The sequence below is a fragment of the Doryrhamphus excisus genome, linkage group LG20, assembly GCF_037039965.1.
Source record: "Doryrhamphus excisus strain RoL-2023G ecotype Guam linkage group LG20, RoL_Dexc_Guam_v1.1, whole genome shotgun sequence".
NCBI classification, from domain to species: domain Eukaryota; kingdom Metazoa; phylum Chordata; class Actinopteri; order Syngnathiformes; family Syngnathidae; genus Doryrhamphus; species Doryrhamphus excisus.
This window is the reverse complement of record NC_136376.1, coordinates 4,505,310-4,527,547: the sequence shown is the minus strand read 5'-3', so window position 1 is coordinate 4,527,547 and position 22,238 is coordinate 4,505,310. Positions and strand designations below refer to the sequence as shown.

General features: G+C 44.8%; 2 protein-coding genes across 5 annotated transcripts in view; one reads left to right on the top strand and one right to left on the bottom strand.

The window, feature by feature from the left end:
- The window catches only part of sdccag8 (SHH signaling and ciliogenesis regulator sdccag8), a 35,668-nt gene extending 18,857 nt beyond the window's left edge, over positions 1–16,811 (top strand). Inside the window, exons 15-17 of the mRNA XM_058059289.2 lie at positions 4,136–4,244; positions 5,818–5,949; positions 14,955–16,811. Coding sequence (XP_057915272.2) covers positions 4,136–4,244; positions 5,818–5,949; positions 14,955–15,075 — 362 coding nt within the window. The 3' untranslated portion in view covers positions 15,076–16,811. The remainder of the gene's footprint in view (positions 1–4,135; positions 4,245–5,817; positions 5,950–14,954) is intronic.
- akt3a (AKT serine/threonine kinase 3a) overlaps positions 16,243–22,238 on the bottom strand; it is a 47,702-nt gene continuing 41,706 nt past the window's right edge. For all 4 annotated transcript variants that reach the window (XM_058059292.2, XM_058059291.2, XM_078787242.1 and 1 more), the window contains exons 11-14: positions 19,704–19,918; positions 19,519–19,606; positions 18,543–18,645; positions 16,243–18,288 (exon numbers count right to left, since the gene is read on the bottom strand). In XM_058059292.2, the coding sequence (XP_057915275.1) occupies positions 18,203–18,288; positions 18,543–18,645; positions 19,519–19,606; positions 19,704–19,918 (492 nt within the window). In that variant the 3' untranslated portion in view covers positions 16,243–18,202. The remainder of the gene's footprint in view (positions 18,289–18,542; positions 18,646–19,518; positions 19,607–19,703; positions 19,919–22,238) is intronic.

The window sequence follows — 22,238 nt, the reverse complement described above, 5'->3', positions numbered from 1 at the left end:
CCTACTACTCTAGATAAATAGTACTAAGGACTGAATGCAAAAAAAAAACCCGCTAGTAAAAGATCCTTAACACAGACTGGTTTTAAGAATCTACAAAAAAACGCTAGCCAAAGATCCTCTAATGACAGAAGTGATCTGCTGCTTTTAGGAACCGACTACAAAATGTGCTACTCAGGAGCAGTCCGCTGTTTTTAAGGACCGACTCCTCTAGATAAATAGTACTAAGGAACAAATGCAAAAAAAAAACGCTAGTAAAAGATCCTCTATCACAGGATAGTGCTGATGGTTTTTTTATAGGACCTACTAAACAAACTTTAGTCCAAGACTGCCCTGGTGATGCTACAGAACAGTTCATCGCTAGCAGGCCAGTCCGAATTTCAGCCCACGGGCCACCAGTTAAGTAGCAGCACTGTTTCCAGCTTGATGCGACACGGCCATGGAGGGTTTAAACTACCGCCCCCTGCGCTGCGGTCACCTCAAACAGCCAATACAAGTGGCGGCAGGGAAGGTGACCACAGCCGAGCAGAGCGCCCCCTGCTGGTACGCCTGGCCGACTCACTACTGCTACACATCTGTCGCACCATCTGGATCCCCCCCCCTCTTCTTATTTTTTGTCTTATTACTTACAGTGAAGAAAATAAGTATTTGAACACCCTGCTATTTTGCTATTTCTCCCACTTAGAAATCATGGAGGGGTCTGAAATTTTCATCGTAGGTGCATGTCCACTGTGAGAGAGATAAACTAAAAAGAAAAATCCAGAAATCACAATGCATGATTTTTTAACAATTTATTTGTGTGATACAGCTGCAAATAAGTATTTGAACACCTGTGTATCATCTAGAATTCTGACCCTGAAAGACCTGTTAGTCTGCCCATTAGAAGTCCACCTGCACTCCATGTATCATCCTGAATCAGATGCACCTGTTTGAGGTCGTTAGCTGCATAAAGACACCTGTCCACCCCATACAATCAGTAAGACTTTAACTTGTAACATGGCGAAGACCAAAGAGCTGTCCAAAGACACCAGAGACAAAATTGTACACCTCCACAAGGCTGGAAAGGGCTACGGAGCAATTACCAAGCAGCTTGGTGAAAAAAGGTCCACTGTTGGAGCTATCATTAGAAAATGGAAGAAGCTAAACATGACGGTCAATCTCAATCGGAGTGGAGCCCCATGCAAGATATCACCTCGTGGGGTCTCAATGATTCTAAGAAAGGTGAGGAATCAGCCCAGAACTACACGACAGGACTTGGTCAATGACCTGAAAAGAGCTGGGACCACCGTTTCCAAGGTTACTGTAGGTAATACACTAAGACGTCATGATGTGAAATCATGCATGGCACGAAAGGTTCCCCTGCTTAAACCAGCACATGTCAAGGCCCGTCTTAAGTTTGCATATGACCATTTGGATGATACAGAGGAGTCATGGGAGAAAGTTTTATGGTCAGATGAGACCAAAATAGAACTTTTTGGTCATAATTCCAATAAGCGTGTTTGGAGGAAGAAGAATGAAGAGTACAATCCGAAGAACACCATCCCTACTGTGAAGCATGGGGGTGGTAGCATCATGCTTTGGGGGTGTTTTTCTGCACATGGGACAGGACGAGTGCACTGCATTAAAGAGAGGATGACTGGGGCCGTGTATTGTGAGATTTTGGGGAACAACCTCCTTCCCTCTGTCAGAGCATTGAAGATGGGTCGTGGCTGGGTCTTCCAACACGACAACGACCCGAAGCACACAGCCAGGAAAACCAAGGAGTGGCTCCGTAAGAAGCATATCAAGGTTCTAGCATGGCCCAGCCAGTCTCCAGACCTGAACCCAATCGAAAATCTTTGGAGGGAGCTCAAACTCCGTGTTTCTCAGCGACAGCCCAGAAACCTGACTGATCTAGAGAAGATCTGTGTGGAGGAGTGGGCCAAGATCCCTCCTGCAGTGTGTGCAAACCTGGTGAAAAACTACAGGAAACGTTTGACCTCTGTAATAGCAAACAAAGGCTACTGTACCAAATATTAACATTCATTTTCTCAGGTGTTCAAATACTTATTTGCAGCTGTATCACACAAATAAATTGTTAAAAAATCATGCATTGTGATTTCTGGATTTTTCTTTTTAGTTTATCTCTCTCACAGTGGACATGCACCTACGATGAAAATTTCAGACCCCTCCATGATTTCTAAGTGGGAGAAATAGCAAAATAGCAGGGTGTTCAAATACTTATTTTCTTCACTGTACCTGTGGTTTCGCTCCACAAAACGAGGCGGCCCGCAGGTAGCGGGAACAAAGATAAACAGGATGGGAGGAGGGGAGGGTTTTTGCTTGGCGGGAGGAAGAGGCGGCGTAAACAAAGGGTTTGTTTCCTGGCACGTGGCGGCGGCACACATGTTGTCTAAAGAGAGCTGACATCAGAGCACAGCAGGACACCGTGGAGCGGCGAGGAAAGGGACGGGATGGATGAGTGGACGTCCTTTGGTCGCTCGCATCACTTCCTCCTGCCGGCCGACAGACGAACAGGATAATTAGCGTTCTTGCTCTCCAAGCCATCCATTTGTCCTTCCATCCATCCACCACCTTTTTTTTTTTTTTTTTTTTTAAGTACATGCATACTGAGCTGCCTCTAGATGACATCAGATATCTCCCCCCCCCCTTCACTCACTCACTCACCCCCCCCTCTCGCTTTTCCTGTTGTTTGTTTCCAGTGCCAGTTCTGCCGGGCTTCTGTGTCCCAGGGTTCTTTTTGGCCTACGCACGGCCAGACGCATTCAAAGCCTGTTCGACTAATTAGCATTCTTCATGGCAACTTTTACCGCTCTGGCCAAACTTAGCTCAGTGTGTGTGTGTCTGTGTGCGTGTGTGCGTGCGTGTTTGTTCGCATGTCCTCTGTCTGTTCCCTAACAGTTGAAGCCAGTTAAAGTCAAACGTCACCGGCGACTTGCTGGCCCTACAACGCCACATTTGACCTACATTTTTTTTCCCCCATAAGAAATCATCTGAAGTGAGTTAATTAATTAGTGTTAGCTTTGACTAGAACTCATATTGTTAACATTAATACCTGGGGTAAACCAGAATCATTAAGTAAAGTAAAACTACTATAGTATTAATTTTTTTCAGATTGTACCATTTTTTTTGGTTTAACTTTGGTTTTAAAAAAAAAAATACTACTTAGAAAATAAAGTTTTATGTATTCTATGTGGACAAATCTAACTAGATTAAAGTAGTAGTATTACAAGAATAACATAAAATTCTGAGAACAAAAAATTCTTTGAAATATTTTGAGAAGTTATAATTGTGGAAATTTACTGTAAGTATATTTGGAATGGATTGGCCTTTATTGTCATAATACAAGATGTACAACAAGATTGGAGAGCTTCTCCTTTCAGTGCAGTAGTCAAGTTTAAAAAGAAAAAAAGTATATAAAAGTAGAGTAAAAAAGACAATTTAACAAGATATATACAAGATGTATACAAGATATCCAAAGTATGCACATATTTCAGCATTTATTTTTAATCGTGTGATATTATAACTTGTGACTTTGCTACCATTTGTTTTTCGTACAACCTCGCTTATTTTCCTTGCACCTATTTTGTCTCCGTAAGCATATTGGAAGCACCTCATGCAACTTTTCAAAGACTGCAAGTGTCCCCTATTAATGACTATTATTTCTTTGTATCCGTTAGCTTCCCCTGATGGTAACAGCATGTCGGAGCAGGTGGACGATCGCCTCAATCCAAAAAAACGTCTGCCATTGTTGTTTTTTTTTTTTTTGTGTGTGTGTTTTGTAAAGAGCAAAAACATATGTTGGAGAGCGCACCGTGGCTGCTTTCAAAGGCGGGATGAAAGCCCGGAGTTGGAGTGTTCCTAAAGAAGCGAAGGCGGGAAGGGCGGAGAGGAAGAACGGTGGCGCTCTCCAACAACTCCTCTTCCGCCAACGTGTTTTGACCTCATTGTCACATTTGCACTTTACTTTTTCCTCCACATTGCCACCCCTTTGAACACTTCTTTACACATACGGTGATAGTTTTGGTGTATAACATATAGAACGTGTGTACATGTCATCGACACGTCCACTGGGACGCAGTGCATGGTCACCAGGGCCATCCAATGGAGTGTAATGTTCCCTCTCATGCCTTTGCAGTCGATGAGCTGGACGAACTGCTGTCTTCCCAAAATTCCCTGATCAAGAAGCTGAAGGAGGAGTGCCTCACACTGGCAGCCACATTGGAGCAACTGACAGGAAACAGACGGTAATCCCAATAATAGCTACTACTGTATATCACCGTGTTGTTATAGCGTTCCATAAACTGATCCAGAGGGAAAATATGTTGTCCTAATAATGCCAATACTTTGAATTGGGACACACTTTACTCACTTTACACTTTCCGGACTGTGAACCGCTACTTTTTCTAATACGTGTTCTAATTCCGTGGCTTAAAAAGCCATAGCGTTTCAGTATGTGGAATCAAACTATGGAATGGATTGAGTAAGGAAATCAAACAATGCACAACGATGAGCCAATTCAAGAAACAATACAAGCAGTTGATGTTTGCTAAATACAAGGATGAAGAGTCTTGAACCAGTCATGATGTGCTATATATATCTCTATATTGACACTGACTATGGTACCCATTATGGCATTGGATGCTCATATCACCTCGTACTTCAGTATGAGACAAAAAATTAAAAAATTAAAATAAAAAAAACCTTAAACTATATGAGGAAAGCAGGAAGTGAACAAATGTAACAGTTACTGACTGTAAAAGTACCAGATGGAGGGGTAGGATTTAATAAGCTTTGCTTGTTCAAATGAAATAAAACCATTACCATTACCAAATACAAGGATGAAGAGTCTTGAACCAGTCATGATGTGCTATATATATCACTATATTGACACTTACTATGGTACCCATTATGTCATTGTATGGTCATATCACCTCGTACTTTGGTACGTGACAAAAAACCAAAAAAAAAACTTGAAGTATATTAGGAAAGCAGGAAGTGGACAAATGTAACAGTTACTGATTGTAAAAGTACCAGATGGAGGGGTAGGATTTAATAAGTTTTGCTTCTTCCTACTCCTTTTGGACATGTGGAACTGTGAACTGATTATGTGATGCATTCAATTGTAATCTGATGCATGTTCAAATGAAATAAAACCATTACCATTACCGTAAACGATGCGAAGAACCAGAGTTCCCATGCAACATGATGCTCCCTCGATGCTACGTGCTACCTAATACCAAATGCTACATGCTATCTTCCTGCCTGACCTGTTTTCTTGTTAAACCTGATGCTACTGTCGTCACAGCAGGCCTGCATGGCTCTCCATCTGGTGTGTGTGTGTATGTGAGTGTGTCTGTTGTTGTTTGTTTGTGTGCGGGCATGCATGTGTACGTGTATGACAGTGACCCTGGGCCCAGTGTTCTGTCAGCTGCTGGAGCTGTGATGCACATTAGTCACATGACAGAACCCCAATCTGGCCGTGCCAGACCGCGCTGGACGCACGCACGCGCTAAATAAAGTGAAGGCAAACATCTGAAAAGTAACACAACTATTCACCATTTCATGTGTGTGATTCTTATACACGTTTGTGAGGGTGCGGGATTGTAGTTTAGCAGCAGTGGTGCAGTGTGACATGATGGGCCTCTGGCTCTTTGTGTAGCGGTTAAATTCCTGCTGGACGGCTGTGGATGTCGACACAAATACACTCGCACACGCACTCCATCTTCATCTTCACCTTTTGGACCTCATGAAGTCCATCAAAGCGGCAGCTGATTGGTTCTTTTGTCCGAGTTTAACGTTGCACTCTGCTCTGCGTAGGAGAGAAGTGGAGCAGCTGGCCGTGGAGAAGCTGTACCTTGAGGACACGGTGAAGAGCCTGAGAGCTCGCTGCAGCGACATGGAGGAACAATGTGTTCAGCACGGACGCTTGCATCAGTGCATGAAGAACAGGTAGGCACCGACGACACAACCGAGCATCCACCAGATGTGGATGAATAATCCACACTTGACCTTAATGTGACCTTGAGAGGGATCTCTCTCTCTCTGGGCATGTAAGATCTCTGCAACAACCCCCTCAATAACACACACACAGACACACACACACACACGTGTAATCTGCGTTAACCTGTCGCCGGGTACACGTTAGCACAAGTTTAGCACCCCCCCCCCCCCAAAAAAAAACAAAACAAAAACAATGTAGCTTGTCAAGGAGGGTGAAGAGCGAATGTTGTGCATGCATGTGTGGTTTGTGTGTTTTTTGTTTGTGCGTCCTCATGAGGTTTGTCTGAGCGGGAATGCGTCTGCCAAACGTGGATTGGCCGGGAAGCTGGTGCCTAACTTCTCGCTTCCCCCCCGCCCCCCACCCTCCCCACCCCCACCCATCCTCCTCCTCCTCTCTCTCTTCCCCAGCTGAACTATGATAATCACTCTTGGCATTTAGTGAGTTTTATTTTCTGCTTTTGACACTTACTCAGTGGATGAATCCTCCCTGTGGATGCTTCAGTTCTGCTTTTGGAGCAGCTTGACCACATTTTCTTGTTTTTTTTTTTTTTCTTTACAGCCAAGGTGTGGATGTTTGGGAAGGTCTTTGTTAGTTTGGGCAGCACATCGAGTACCTCGCTAAAGCGAGTACTTCCACTCACGTTTTCTAGCTCGTCAGGGGACAATACTATAGAAAGTAAAGTTGGATGGACTTTATTTTATTTATTTATTGAGTTTATTTATTTGATTGGGGTAGATAGAAAGTGGAAAAAGCAGCAATCCCATGCGTGCACCCCGGGCAGATTTGCAGCACTTTTAAAAACTATATATCTAAAGTGCTAAAGTACTGAGAAAAAAACACAACACACAGTATGTACATACAAACACAGCAGAGGAACTAAACATGATAAACATGACCTTTTCTGGACGTTTACACTGGTCTCCAAAATTTGGGGGCGTTTATTTTGATAAGATGAACTAAAAATCAATTGGTAACAGTATTCAAGGTATTTAATCCTATACTCCTATACTCCACTTGGCTCTTCAGTGACGTAAAGCATCCAAGGGCTTTGTAGGACTTCAGGAGGTTTGCCACAAGCTGCTTATAATGATCTCTTGTACAGGGTCAGGGTCAAAATGATCTGACACATTTGTAGGTTAAATAAAAGGCAAATAAAGTAAAGAAACAAAATAAGTGTTTTTTTTTTCCCAAAAGTACATATAATGCTATTTTGTTTCATGATGTTTTAAAAATTGAAATCAATTCTGGCGGTGCGAGGTCGGCCGGTTGATTTTGGTTTCGATGCAGATCCAGTAGCTCTGAAGTTGGTAACCCATAACAAGATGGTGTTTGGAGCTGGTACAGGATCATGTCTACCAAGATTAAAGTGCAAACGGAACGCTTGTTGTGTTGCTGTTACAGATTTGTTTGTTTTGATAAACGTTTTCATAATGAAAGCACGATGCTCACCGGTCCAATTCATGGCAGCAACTGAAAAAGAAACGAAAAACATTCATTCATTTTCTACCGCTTATCCTCACGAGGGTCGCGGGAGGTGCTGGAGCCTATCCCAGCTGTCTTCGGGCGAGAGGCGGCATCCACCCTGGATTGGTGGCCAGCCAATCACAGGGCACATATAGACAAACAACCATTCACACTCACATTCATACCTATGGAAATTTTGGAGTCGCTAATTAACCTAGCATGTTTTTGGAATGTGGGAGGAAACCGGAGTACCTGAAGAAAACCCACGCATGCACGGGGAGAACATGCAAACTCCACACAGAGATGGCCGAGGGTGGAATTGAACTTGGGTGTCCTAGCTGTGAGGCCTGTGAGCTAACCACTTGGCCGCCGTGCAGCCCGAAACGAAAAACAATGGCATTATATGTACTTTTCGAGGAAAAAAACACTTTTTTTGTTTACTTTACTTTATTTGCCTTTTATTTAACCTACAAAAGTGTCGTTTAGCCTGACCCTGTAGTTTCCAAGTCCATTTCTGCTACTGTTGATGAAATTTCTCTACATGCATCCATTTTGTCCAACTCTGAGAGAGATTTCTGCAAATGAAAACAAAATGTTTCATGTCAAAACTCTAAACTTTGTCAAAATGGTGAAGGATAAAAGGTGACGTTGTTGTTTGTCTTTAAATGGTAAACAACCGTTTGAAACAAAAATATATAGAATCCTACTTTACTGATATTCACTTATGGCGGTCGTTATCTTGCAACTCAAGACAATAACGGTTTCCATCTCTATTACTACCCAAGCTGCACGCTGACTACTCTAAAGTACATCCAAGTGTACATTCTATGGAATAGTTTCTTGACAAGATATAATATCATTTAAAGTATCACTAAAAGGACACACACACACACACACACACAAATCTCCATCCTGTGTGCGTCACCCTCTATATGCGACTCGGTCCCCCGCAGGCCCCTGAACACACCGCGACAACTCGAGGCGTTTCACGGCGTACACGCCTAACAAGTCAACGCGCGTGCGGCCTCGCCATCCAGCGCCCCACCACTCCCCTCCCCTCCCCTCCCCTGCAATCTGTGGCGCGAAGAGCGGAGCGAAACATTTGGAAAATCAGCTTGATGTATTTTTACCGGGCCGAGGAGCCTGCCAAACTACACAGGGGTTTGGTAACACACACTTCATTATTTATTTGGACTATTTCTGTGCTGCTGGTGCTGTTTGTGTGGTGGAGAGGAGGGGAGGAGGAGGGGGGCGAGGGGGGGGGAGTGCCACCAAGGCTGTTACTGTAAATGATTATGAAAGGCAACGTATTAAGACAGGGAATGAACTTAAACCAAAACAAGCAGACGTGCTGTAATGTCACTCTTTCAACCTGACGCTATTTTTTCCGTACCCTAACCAGATTTGAAATACTAGAGAAACTGATAGTATTTATTTATTTATCTGTAGCGTACAGACCGGAGAATACAACAACATGGAGATCATACACGCGTATTCAAGAATTACATTGCAATAACTGGAAAGCCTCTCATATATACAATATATATATATATATATACCCATATATACAATATACAGCAAATATATGCTGTATATTCTGTATTTAATATAGTATTTAAAACAGTAACAATAAGTTGAAGGCTAAGTTTCATGCTAAAACATGACAGACCAGCTAGCATAAAGTACAGCTTCCCTTTTTTAACTAGTTCATTCATTCATTCATTTTCTACCGCTTTTCCTCACGAGGGTCGCGGGGGGTTGCTGGAGCCTATCCCAGCTGTCTTTTTGGGCGAGAGGCGGGGTACACCCTGGACTGGTGGCCAGCCAATCACAGGGCACATATAGACAAACAACCATTCACACTCACATTCATACCTATGGACAATTTGGAGTCGCTAATTAACCTAGCATGTTTTTTTTGGAATGTGGGAGGAAACCCACGCATGCACGGGGAGAACATGCAAAGATGGCCGAGGGTGGAATTGAACCCTGGTCTCCTAGCTGTGAGGTCTGCGCGCTTTTTTTTTTTTTAAACTATTTAATATTAATAAAAATAAAAAAGTTGTATTTTATCCAGTGGCCGCTCTTCATCATCATTCCTCTTCCTCCGTCTCTCTCGCTCCTCTTCCGAACATCTCGGCCTCCTCTTCTGCGGCGAGTGCCATCCATGCAACCTTTAGTCAGCTCACAGCTGCTCGCCGCCCGCCTCACCAATTATCACCACACACACACACACATTTATCCGCTATATGTGTGTGTGTGTGTGTGTGTGTGTGGTGTAACATATATGCGCAGATGTGTGTGTAGATCCACAGGCTTGACTGGGCCATATGGGCTCCATGAAGAAGGATGGTGCGTGTCTGGAGGAGGAATGGCGGGCCATGTGCGGCATGAGCTATGCAAGCAGTTGTTGAATTATACGTGTTTGCGCGTGTGTGTGTGTGTGTGTGTGTGTGTTTGCGCACCAGAGGCTCCAGGAGATTGCTTAATGGAACAAATGGTCGCGGCGGGCCGGAGGAAGAAGGAACAGGCTTGCTGATACTGCGGGCTCACTGCGAGCCCCCGGCAAGGGCTGCTTCATCTGGGCTCCTGCCACACACACAGACACACACACAGCGTGTTGCCATGCCCCACAAGCCCTTGCAAAACTTTTCATTTGCAAATGAAGTTGGCAGCGGCAGAAGAACACAAGACTCATCACTTTGTGTCCTTGTGGTCATGCATGCGTGTGTGTGTCCATCAACATGTCATCACCTCGACACGCACAATTTTCGGACACGCTTGCTCACGGTGCAACAAAACCAAAACACAACACAGCAAGTGAAGGCATCGCGTCAATCAACTGCTACTACTAAGCGAGTGATAAACAACAACCGAGCACTAAACGGAAAAACGTATTTCCAAACGCCAGCAAGGCATGCTGGGTAGTCCAGCTGCATCAACAGGATGAGGGACAGCAAGGGTACAATTAAAAGACCTGACCACTTCTTCAGTGTATTTTGCAAAGTAAAAATGCGGCAAAATGTTGGGAGAAAGAGTACCACAAGCTGCCCAGCATGCCTTGCGGTCAGAGTATATGGTTGTTTTTTTGGCATGGGTATTGTGCATAGATATTTATTGCTATGCCCGCATAGTGCAGTTAGGTAGGTTAGTTACTGGGTTACTATCGACGACGTGTTGTGTTGTTTGGGCGGCCTTTTTGTCGTACGAGCTAAGATTGATGTAGATCTGCTTTGGCCACCATAGCACCCAAAGTATTTCCATGGACTGTTCTTCTCTACGTCTCCATGCTGAGACATATGTGAACTTGTCAGGTGACTGACTTGAAGCACTTCCTGTCTTCACCTCTAGATGGCGCCCGTTCCCCGTGCACCCCCATTCCCTTCCCTCCCTCAATGTTTTTTCTGTCTCTGTGTGCTCCAGCTGGCCTCAGCAGCCGGCAGCCAGCGCTTTGGCGGCCTGTTGACGAGAGCGCGCTGTCAAACGGTGGCTCCTTTGCGCGCACGCACACACACACACACGCACACACACGCACATATATATATATGCATGCGCGTATTTGCAGCTCAGATGTGAGGCCGTAGCCAGAGGCCTCACAAGCTGCAGTGTTAAGTGTGCAAAGTCAGCGAGGCCGCCTCGTAAAAGTACAACCTGCTGCTGCAGCAGCGGCAGCAGCTCACGCCGAATGTTGCTAACACGCCTGCAGCGCACACACGCACACACACACACACACACACACGCGTACACGTACACGTACACGTACGACATACATGATGAAACGCACAGAGGATAAATGAAAGCGGTGCATCCCAAGTTCACTTTTGGGTGGGTTTGCTTTGAAATATTTACTCCACGAGGAAGCCAATGTCATGTCTGCAAAAAAAATTGCGCGTGAATGCTCAACAGAAAATATGGGACATTTTTACACTCATGTACCATTTTTTTCTTGTAAAGATTGAAAAATAAATAAATAAATACGCAATACTTTGTAATACAGAGTAAAAATGTAAAGCTTTGTTGTATACTGTAATATAATGTAACGCTTTTTATAGATACGGCGCTATAATGTAACCCTTTGTTATAAGATACAGCATTATAATGTAACTATTGTTTCTATAGCTATAGCAGTATAATGTAACACATTTTTATATACAGTAATATAACGTAACACTCCTTGTTATAAGATACTTATATAATGCAACACCTTTTTATATGCAGTAATATAACGTAACACTTTGTTAAGATACAGCAATATAATGTAACACCTTTTTATATACAGTAATGTAACGTAATGCTTTTTGTTTATAAGATACAGCCCTATAATGTAACACTTTTTGGAATAAGATACAGCAATATAATGTAACAATTGTTTCTATAGCTATAGCAGTATAATGTAACACCTTTTTATATGCAGTAATATAACGTAACACTTTGTTAAGATACAGCAATATAATGTAACACCTTTTTATTTACAGTAATATAACGTAACGCTTTTTGTTAAGATACAGCACTGTAATGTAACACCTTGTTATATACAGTAATATAATGTAACACTTTTTGTTATAAGATACAGCACTGTAATGTAACACCTTGTTCTATACAGTAATGTAACATAACGCTTTTGTTATAAGATACAGCACTGTAATGTAACACCTTGTTCTATACAGTAATGTAACATAACGCTTTTGTTATAAGATACAGCACTGTAATGTAACACCTTTTTATATACAGTAGTGTAACACTTTTTAAGATACAGCAGTATGATCTAAAACCTTTTTATATACAGTAATGTAACGTAATGCTCTTTGTTATAAGATACAGCAGTATAATGTACTAGTTTGTGTTATCCCATACTGCACTATAATATAAGTATTTATCTGTATTGTACAGGCTGAACTGAAACCGTCAGCGCTGTGAAGCATACAAGCGTATTCAGGAGTCCAATCCCATGTTGTGTTGAGTACGATAAACGTGACCTCCCATGATGGAGGTCTGCAGCGCCATTGGAAGTACTCCCTGCCTCTCACTGGCAGGTCACAACATTAGGTACACCCTCCCCTCCACAGCCTAATGAGATGAATAGAAGATCCACTCCTCCCAGTAAGTGAATGAACACACGCGTGCATTCCCCAGTCAGATCAGCATCTCATCTCGCCGTAGCAACAACTGGTGTGTGTCAGCTGTAGCCTTTATGCTCCTGGCAGTCTTTTTCTAACCGGGCAAGCCTGCTATGGTACTCTTTAACCCCCCCAACACACACACACTCTTTTCCTTTATGTTTCTCCATTTTCCCCCCCTTTGCACCACTGCATATGCTCCCACCTGTAAATACTACAAACACACGCTAGCTGGGGGCTACTACTCATGTATGCCACTGAGAGGTGACTGTCTGTGTGTGTTGTAATTAATCTCCTTAGCAGCACCAGTCGGTAGAATATATATGTGTGTGTGTGTGTGTGTGTGTGTGTGTGTGTGGCGTTTGATTATCAAGACTGTCGGGGGAAATTAGTGCAAAGTGCCCCCCAGCTAAACCTTTTTATTTTCACATACACTAAATTGTTTCGGTGAGCGTCTAGAGGGGTTAAATGGTAAAAATGTTTCACTGGGACGTTCCGGCAACCTTTCCAGCCTCAACGTCCCCACAGTAAAGTTGGTAGCCTCATCATAGAAAGACAAGACACACACGGCAGGATGCTCAATAAGCCCCGCCCCCTCCTACTTTTCTCTTTGAAGCCTGCTTGGTCTCATCCCCAGGCCAGCCACTAATCCGTCCAATTTTGCTTTCCAGTGCTGCCCGCCTGTGCGTGTTTATATTAAGCCACGTTAAGTGACAATTTATGTGCTGCAATGACGCCATATTATGTCATAATTCACATCGCTGTGTAATAACACATTTTATTAGAACTGGCTACATATTGCAAAAGTTGTTACCAAATGCGGCAACATCAGTACATTACACAGCCTTGTGTAATAACTTGTTACATAATCTCCAATTATGTATAAAACACAGCATTATAATGTAACCATTGTTTCTATGGCTTTGAAGCGCTATCGTGTAAATAAGCGTTTTAAAAAAATCTACTTGAAGCACTTTATTAGCTTCCATGTTTATGTAGTACTATGTACTATGTACTATGTACAGGCGGTGTTTGCTGGTTACTTTGATAACCTGGAGGCTTGCCGGATGTAAGACGTACTCTAAAACTGGACTTCTATCACTTGTATATGCATAAGAAGACTGTACTGTAAGTGGATCAGGACTTTGGGCCAAATGTTATTGGGTGACATCATCATCACTGTGTCGTGTTTCACATATCGGCATCAGAAGTTGTTAGAATGAGTCACGCCGTCGTCACGCCGTCAAAGCAGGCTGCCGACCTTTGTGCGCCGCATCATCATGATCATCATGAGGATCTTTTTCACACTTTTCTTTTGTTTGTGACTTACGTTTTGTGACACGGCGATGTCCTGCTGAGTCCAGCTGCACCGCCATCTTGGTAAGAAACGTCACCCTGAAATGCGTACCTTCGTGTACACACACAGTCTCAAAAAAAGAAGTTAGTGAAAAGGAACTTTTTTTAGGAAGTGCACTTTTTATTGTAGAGGATTATCTGGCAACAGCTGGAATTTTTGTTGTCGTTGTGCCTTTTCCAGGAATGACTTTGTGATTGGTTGAAATTGTTTTTGGGGTTATGGCACCACTTGTTGCTTTGCCAAGTACTTTCATATTGGACTGAGATTTCTTGGGGTATGAGCCCCAACCTGAACCCCTAATCCCGGCCCTAACCCCAGTCTTAACACTAACCCTGGCCCTAACCATAACCCTAACCCTGGTCCTAACCCTATTCCTGGCCATAACCTTAGCCATAACTCGAACACTAACTCTGGTCCTAACCCCAATCCTGGCTGTAACCAAACCCTGATCCTGGCCGTAACCTTAACCCTGGCCCTAGCCATAACCCCAGCCATAACCCTAACACTAACTCTGGTCCTGATCCTGGCCGTAACCTTAACCCTGGCCCTAACCCTAACCCCAGACCTAATCCTAACCCTAACCTTATTCCTACCTTTAATAAATAACTTAATACTTACAAAACCCAGGTATACACAAACAGACTAATAAATAGGAAGGTATGTATATGTACAGTATAGGAAGCAGAGGGACTATATCCTAGTATGGTAAGAAGGTATACAGTACCGTTCACGGTGTCATGTGGAGGAGGAGAGGGCAGCGTGAGGACAAGTGTGGGGGAGGAGGAAGAGGAGGACGGAGCAGATTGTGTTGGAGAATTGGGATGTTGGCCTCCTCCGTCACACTCGTGCAGCCTCGCCACTGCCAACATGACCCGCAGGGCCCGTGCCCCCCCCCCACCCCTCCTGGGGTAGACAATAGCAGCGAAAGCGTCGATGGTTCCACTCTGACGTCAGCCTGATGCGATTAAGGAAGTGTTAGAGCGCCGTATGACGATGTTGCGTTGCTGTGTTTCAGGCTGCAGCAGTTGGACCGTCACTGTCAGAGCAGCGCCCAGCAGGTTTGTGAGCTGCTGGCTAAACAGAGTCGACTCATGCAGGACCGAAGCGCTCACGCTCACAACCACTTGGACATCTAAACAAGGGTCACGTCTTTCACGTGGATGACGTTTTGGATGGCTCTGCCCCCGAGTTCAATGACGCCAACGTGATCCGGACTTCCTCATATGGGCTACAGATTGCCTGCACTCACTAAACACAGAACTACGTATCCGGAAGTCCTCAGGAGTGTGACCAATCACAGCGGAGTGGGCGTACCGAGAGGAAGGCCGTGGATGGAGTAAATGAAACGGACCATTTGGGTCGAAAGCAGGAAGTCCATGGAAACCCTGCAGAAAGAGGTACAGAATCTGGAAGATCTAGAAAGCCATAGCTGCTCTACAGGAGCCCACAACTCAATACAAAGTGCCCAAGGTGAGCATAATGTGTCCACAATATTTTTCATACATTTTACTTTTAAATCACTATTCTAAGTATTTTTTAATAGATTTTATATTTATAAATTGAATGTTTTCATAAAGCATAGAAAACTGGTTTATGACCTAAGCAGTTTTTTTTTACATTAGAGCCCTCTAGACATGAAATAACACCCCTATAGTCACCTTTATGCATGTATTACATAATATAGACTGACATGTTAGCACAGGGAGTGCCGCCGGTTTCTTGACAGTACTTCCTGCGGTGACTAGTGTACATACAATACTGCGTATCAGAACCTGTCTTTCAATGTTTGTATTTTTGTTCGTGTAGCCATTTTTATGCTTGAACTGCTTTAGCCCAACAATATATAAATTGTGGTTAAATGCTAGTTGTTTTTTTTACCAATAGGCCCGCAGTGGAGCACCACAGAGCAAGAGAAGGATGCGTGCGCCACGTTGACCTTTGCTAGTTTAATGTATGTAAAAGAGCAGCAGTAAAAACAAGTCATATGTTGTATGTGACATACGTATCTGTAAAGAACAACAAAAAAAAAGGCTGCATTTCTTTTTAAAAGGAAGTCTTAGGACTTCGACTGCAGGATGAACACACAAACAACCCGGTGGTGCTAACAAAAGAATAAATTAGAAAATAAATTCAAGTTATCCATCAAAGATCATACAGCGACATTCAAATAATAAGAATAAGAATAAATAACAAACATCCCCCAACTCTACTTTCAACTGCCTCATCCATAAAATCTCTAACTTCTTATTTGGAGTGAAACCGTAAGGCTTTCCTGGCATGTGAAGACAAAAACGATGATGATGGGGGGGGGGCATGGTGGTGGTCACACTGGAAGACGATCACGCACTATTTACACCCCACCGGAAGAAGCGTTAAAGACACACACACCGCAGCTTCACACTTCTTTTCCTACCTGGAATGTTTTGACAGGAAACACTGACCTACCTTCGTACCTTCCTTCTTTCTTTCCTTCCTTCCTTCCTTCCTTCCTCCTACCTGACACACCTTCCGTCCAATTCCTACTTGCACCCCACCTTCCCGTCAGACCACCTTGATGGAATGTCTCATCAATGGCTTACTTTCTACGTCTATCTTTAACGTCTCCAGTCACCTGCGGGTTGTCACAGTTTGGTCACAAAATACACCAAAAAAAGAAAAAACAAACATGAGCATGCCCAGAACCCAGACCTCCACCAAGGCCGCTCCAGCTAAAGTACAAACTCAAAAACAGCCTTCATGAAAGCTTGGCAATGTTTACATTGGAATATATTTTTCATGTGCAAAAAGAAGCTATTGTGTTATCACAATTTGCATTCTACTACTGTAGCTAATTTGCATAAGAGAATGTTTTTTGTGCTCATTCTACTGAGCAGCCAGGACAGAACAGTCCCATTTTTGGTTCTAGGGTTATCATCACTATCATTGCTACCCTTTTTTGTGGTGGTGTCACAAAAAGAAAGAGCTGTCATTTGAAAAACTAGTTCTTTTTTTAGGCCTTAGTGGAGGTCTGCGCTCCCCGGCACCCTCTAGTGGACAGGACCTCCACCATGGAGCAGGAGGTCCTGCGCACACACACACAAACAAACACACACAAACAAAGAGATAAACAAACTAATAAATAAATGATAAATAATCCTTGGTGGAGGTAATGCTAAACGTTACACCTCCTACATTCTTCAGCCATTTAGTAGTTTGTGTGTAGTTTCTGAGCCCTAAACAAATGGTTGTATTCCAAATAGAAAAGGGACACGTGCAAGAAGAAAGGTGTGGAGCTGCGTACCTTTGACCAACGATAAATGAGGATGAGCATCTTAAACCTGTACACGTCCATCCGTGGCGTTGCTGCGTGCTCTCCTGCAAGATCAGCAGCAGCAGCAGCGTTCTTCTTCTTCTGCAGTCACAGTAAAGCTTTCCTCGGGACAACATTCAAAGTGTAAAATCAATGACTGCATTGTGGCGTACGTAGTAAAGCTAAATGAGGTTTTTGGGAACTGCTGCGCTTTGGTTGGCCTCCTCGAGCCTCCTCACTGGCACAAACATGACATCCGTTTGTTTTTTTTAATCTATGTTGATGTGTCGTAGCTCCATATTAGCAGCAAGTTTGCAAGCATAGGCAACGCTGCTAGCGCCTGCGTTATTATGGATGTCCTGCAGCGTTGAAGCCGGGAGGGCAGCACCGGGTGTTTAGCAGTAGTCTGGTTGGTGTTCCTGTCCTAGTGGTGGATGTTGGAATAGCAGCAACGAGGAGAATGGATTGCACAGAGCACAACCTGAGTCAAATCCTGCCTACATGTGGTCTGCTGGAGGTGGTTTTTTTGCTCACTGCCAGACCCCCTCAGTCGATCCCAGAATGATTCATGTGTGTGTGTGTGTGTGCGTGCAAAAAGCCTGAGATACAACCGCTGAGGGCTCGACCGGCCACACAACGTCTCCTTGACTACGATCACGGCGCGGGAGGCTCGGCAGACGTGTCAAAAGCGCAGCAGTCCCCCACTTCGATGTTAGCGCTAACTGCTAACTGGACGTTTGTACCGCAAACAAGCTCCATTCGGAAAAACCAAACGAGATGGCTGGAAAAGGTGAAGAGCAAAGGGGCGGGGCTAAGAATGGCAACCCACCCCCCTTCCCCGGAACGAGGGGAGGGTTGTTCAGTCCGCAAGTGTGGGTCTCTCTTTTGTCGTTGATGTTGTCCCACACTGATGACCTCATAGACCAGCTGTGATGATGTCACCGGGGGGGGTGGGGTGGGGTGGGGGGACTAGTTCATTCCCGGCCGCTGGCAGAGTAGGAGAACTGCGGGAAGTGCGGTCGTCTTTCGTTGTCCAGGCAGTCCATCCCGTCCTCGTCGACTAGGACCACACGAGCGAATAGGACATTAATTTTCAATCAAATGCAACGTACTGACCCCCCCCCCCCCCACCCAGCCCAACCCCCCCAGGTCTTCCCCAAACTGTTGCCACAAAGTTGTTAGCATGTACAATTGTTGAAAAAGTCTTACTAAGACAAAGATGGCGACTGGGTGGTGTTTTTCTCTCCCTAAAATGTGTTGCTAGTCGGAAACCAACACTGTGATTTAGCGTCGTATCGATGTGGAAAGACTCACATTTCTCTGGTGGCGTCACCGTGATGGTCTGGGCCGTGAACTCCTCATCAAAGTATCTGGTGTCCGTCTCCGAGGTCACCTGAGGCTTGAACGGAGGAACCATCTACGGCGGAGAGGTGAAGATGACGCAGTGAAGACATTCATTCATTGTTTTCTACCGCTTATCCTCACGAGGGGGTGCTGGAGCCTATCCCAGCTGTCTTCTGGGATAAGCCAGCCAATCACAGAGCACATATAGACAAACAACCATTCACACTCACATTCATACCTATGGACAATTTGGAGTCGCCGATTAACCTAGCATGTTTTTGGAATGTGGGAGGAAACCGGAGTAATCGGAAAAAACCCACGCATACACGGGGAGAACATGCAAACTCCACACAGAGATGGCCGAGGGTGGAATTGAACTCGGTTGAGGTCTGCGCGCTAACCACTCGACCGCCGTGCAGCCGCAGTGAAGACATGTTTCATATTTTTGTGGTTACGGCATAGAAAGCCTTCAATAAACGCCCGTTCTGGCGGTCACATCTGGCCTTTGTCTCACTGAATACAGACACCTAGTGGCCAAAGGAGAATACTACATTCACAATCATAATGCTTCTGCTGCCTTGTACTTCTATTTGTTAATTTATCTATTTTTATTACTTTGCTCTATTCCGTCTATTCTGCAGTTTATTTTTGCTTTCACTTTATTTCTACTATGTGTCGTGCCAAGAAAAAACAAGCCATGAGCTACAAATGGTCACCGGGCCACGCTTTGGACACGCCTCTTCATTGTGGTTGAACATGTCACAGACGTCTAGGAGCAACCACAACTCTCGACTATTTAACTTTCTTTGGTGTGATTAAACAATGGTAATTAAAGAGAGATACAAAGATATTATCGTAGCTGTAATTAATGTTTAAAACAGTTGCTTTAATTGCAAATGTTGATCCAAAATCCGAGGTGGGTTGTATGCGCTCATGTGTGGTGTACCTTTTTGTCGTAGACATCCTGCCAGTCAACTCCAGTGAAGAAACTGTGTCTCATTATTTCCTTGGCGTCGTCTGGTCCCCCACCAAGTCTAGTTCGTTAGCGGGAGAGAAAACAAAGTTCATTAGTATCATTAAAGCATAAACAATTATTGAAGCTGGTCAGACAAACGAAACTAAAGTTATCACCGTTTGTTGGGGTCTTTAATGAGCAGGCCGGACAGCAGCGACTTGGCGTCGGCTGAAAGCGTGCGCGGGAACTTGATGTCCTCCATCAGGATGAGCTCAAACAGCTTCTCGTGGTCCTGGTTGTAAAAGGGCAGGCGCCCGCACATCATCTCGTACGTCACCACGCCCAGACCCCACCAGTCCACCGCTCTCCCGTAGTCGTTGTCCTCCAGGACCTGGGAGGGAGGAGACATGGAGGCAGACGTTCACGTTCGTTTCTGTTCATCTGCTTTGGGTTAGTTTTTTAAAATGGGGGCTGTTGGTTTTTATTAGACATCTGCTTTTCTTCTGCAAGTCTGCATGTATTTTATTGTGTGCCCAAGGTAAAGGAGAAGGCAGATGAGCCAGGAGATAAAGCAAAAGAGAGTCAAGATGGAACAAAGTCGCTGGAGGGGAGCTTTAAAAAAAGCTGAGATGAACAAAAGTGGATTTAGTGGTAACAAGGATGATGATGATGATGATGGTGAACACACACACACACACACACACAGGCAAACATCACTGGGTGGCAGGTCTTCAGAGGCCCGTTAGAGGCCTGCTGAGTGTGCTGCCCCCTCCTGGTCTCTGCCAGCTCTCCCTGGCAGACTCGCTCTTCAGCTGGCAAGGCCAGACAAGCGCGTGCGTCCCTGGATGGAGAAGGCAGGAGAGGCCCCCGGACGCAGGCCATGGCTGCTGAGCAAGGGTATCAAAGGCTTCTTCTACACCTTGCCTACTACTCCTGTCTTCTCCATCTGGCCATCTTCATTCCTTCATTCTCCCGCGCACCTCAGGAGCACGATTGGAAGGATGGGAGTGAGCTGTACTTCAGGTGCTGCTGAGGCCCTCATTAACATCAGAAGCTCATTAACATGTGACGCTACGAGGAAGAGTGTGGCTTTGGGATGGGGGGGGGGTGAACAGCGTACTGATGGACAGACTGGCAGGGTTGGAGAGAGGCCAGAACAGCATATGTTGTACATCTCCACAATAATAATAGCATCTTCTCACTGTTAATAATGGAGCAGACACAGACTTGACAAAGGCCGCCATGCTAACAGCCATTATCTAATGATGCTGTCAGTCGATACTGGAAAAAAAAAAAATCGCCGTTTTTTTGTCATTTTCAGAATTCCTGCGAGAACCGCCATCTTGCAAGTTGATGCATCCAAACAACACTGAAGTGTCTGGCTAATAGATATTTCATGTGTTCATGTTCATCAGTGGCGGCTACGGAGAACACAGCCTGCCGCCAGCTCCGCACGCACAACTGACTGGTACAACTGGAGGGATATTGCTAGCTTAGACGACTGGAAGATGAGTCTAAGAGACACACACACACATACATGCACGCGACAGATGGAATATTTATCCGCCCTCGTCGAATTCAAAAAATTTTGAGAGTGCAGCAAACAAGGAGATGAACACCGAGGAACGCACACGCACAAACACACACAGGGAAAAAAAAAAGGTGGCAGCTCGGTCGCAGGCAGGGAGCAGATTAATCCTCACACTGAGCCAGGATGCTGCCCTACAGCCGCGAGCATGAAAGCATGTGCATTTGGGCTTGTTTCTAATGGGGGGTGGGGGGTTTCGCTGTACTTGCACATCATGTTTGACCCCACCATTTAAAAGTGGCTCAGTTTAGACCCGTTTTTTTTCCTAGGGTCAGAAATAAGATGATTTAAGCTGAGACGTGACAAAAGATGAGAAAGGAAAGGGAGGGACGCTGAGATCAACCATGTGGTGTCAGGATGCCGCTCCCGGGATGGGAGGGGGGGCGTTGGCAACGTGGACTGGACTACATGGGATGGGAACACATAGCCCGTGGCAATGCGAGGCACAGATAGCCAGCAGGCACACACATGATCACAGTCAATACACACACACACACATATTGCTGGTGTCAAAGGCAGACATTTTGGAATGTTGACACAGTTCTGATAAAAAGTGCTCATCACTGATTCATGTTGATTTATTTCATGAGAAAATGAGTTGTGTGGAATTTCCAGCAGACACGCACCCACACTGGCCGCCCTTTGCACCACAAGCAAACACAGGAAGTGTCTCCACGTAACCCTGAAATATTCCCTTCTCCCCTCCTCTGTCTTCAACCCCCCCACCGCCCCGCTTTTCTCTTTTTTTTTTTTAATCCCAGCTACTTTGCATCTCTCTAACTTGGCTCCGAGCAAACTGTGTTATTTTTACACGCGGGCGGACGAGCAGAGCGTGCAGGCAGGCAGGCGGGCGGGCGAGTGGCGGCGGTGTAGATTTCCAGGTTTTTTCCGAGCACCTTCCTCCAACCTCGCCCATCTGCCGCCATCTGCCTCACTTTAGCCTGCACTTTCTACTGCATTCACACACACACACACACACACACGTTCGTGTGCGTGGACAAGTACGGGCACGCGCTCACACACACACACACACACACATAAATGCACACATCCTGTGAAAAATAACTAGCAGCCTCCAATCAGCTTTTGGCACGCAAAGGAAGGGACTCTAAAAAAAAAAAAA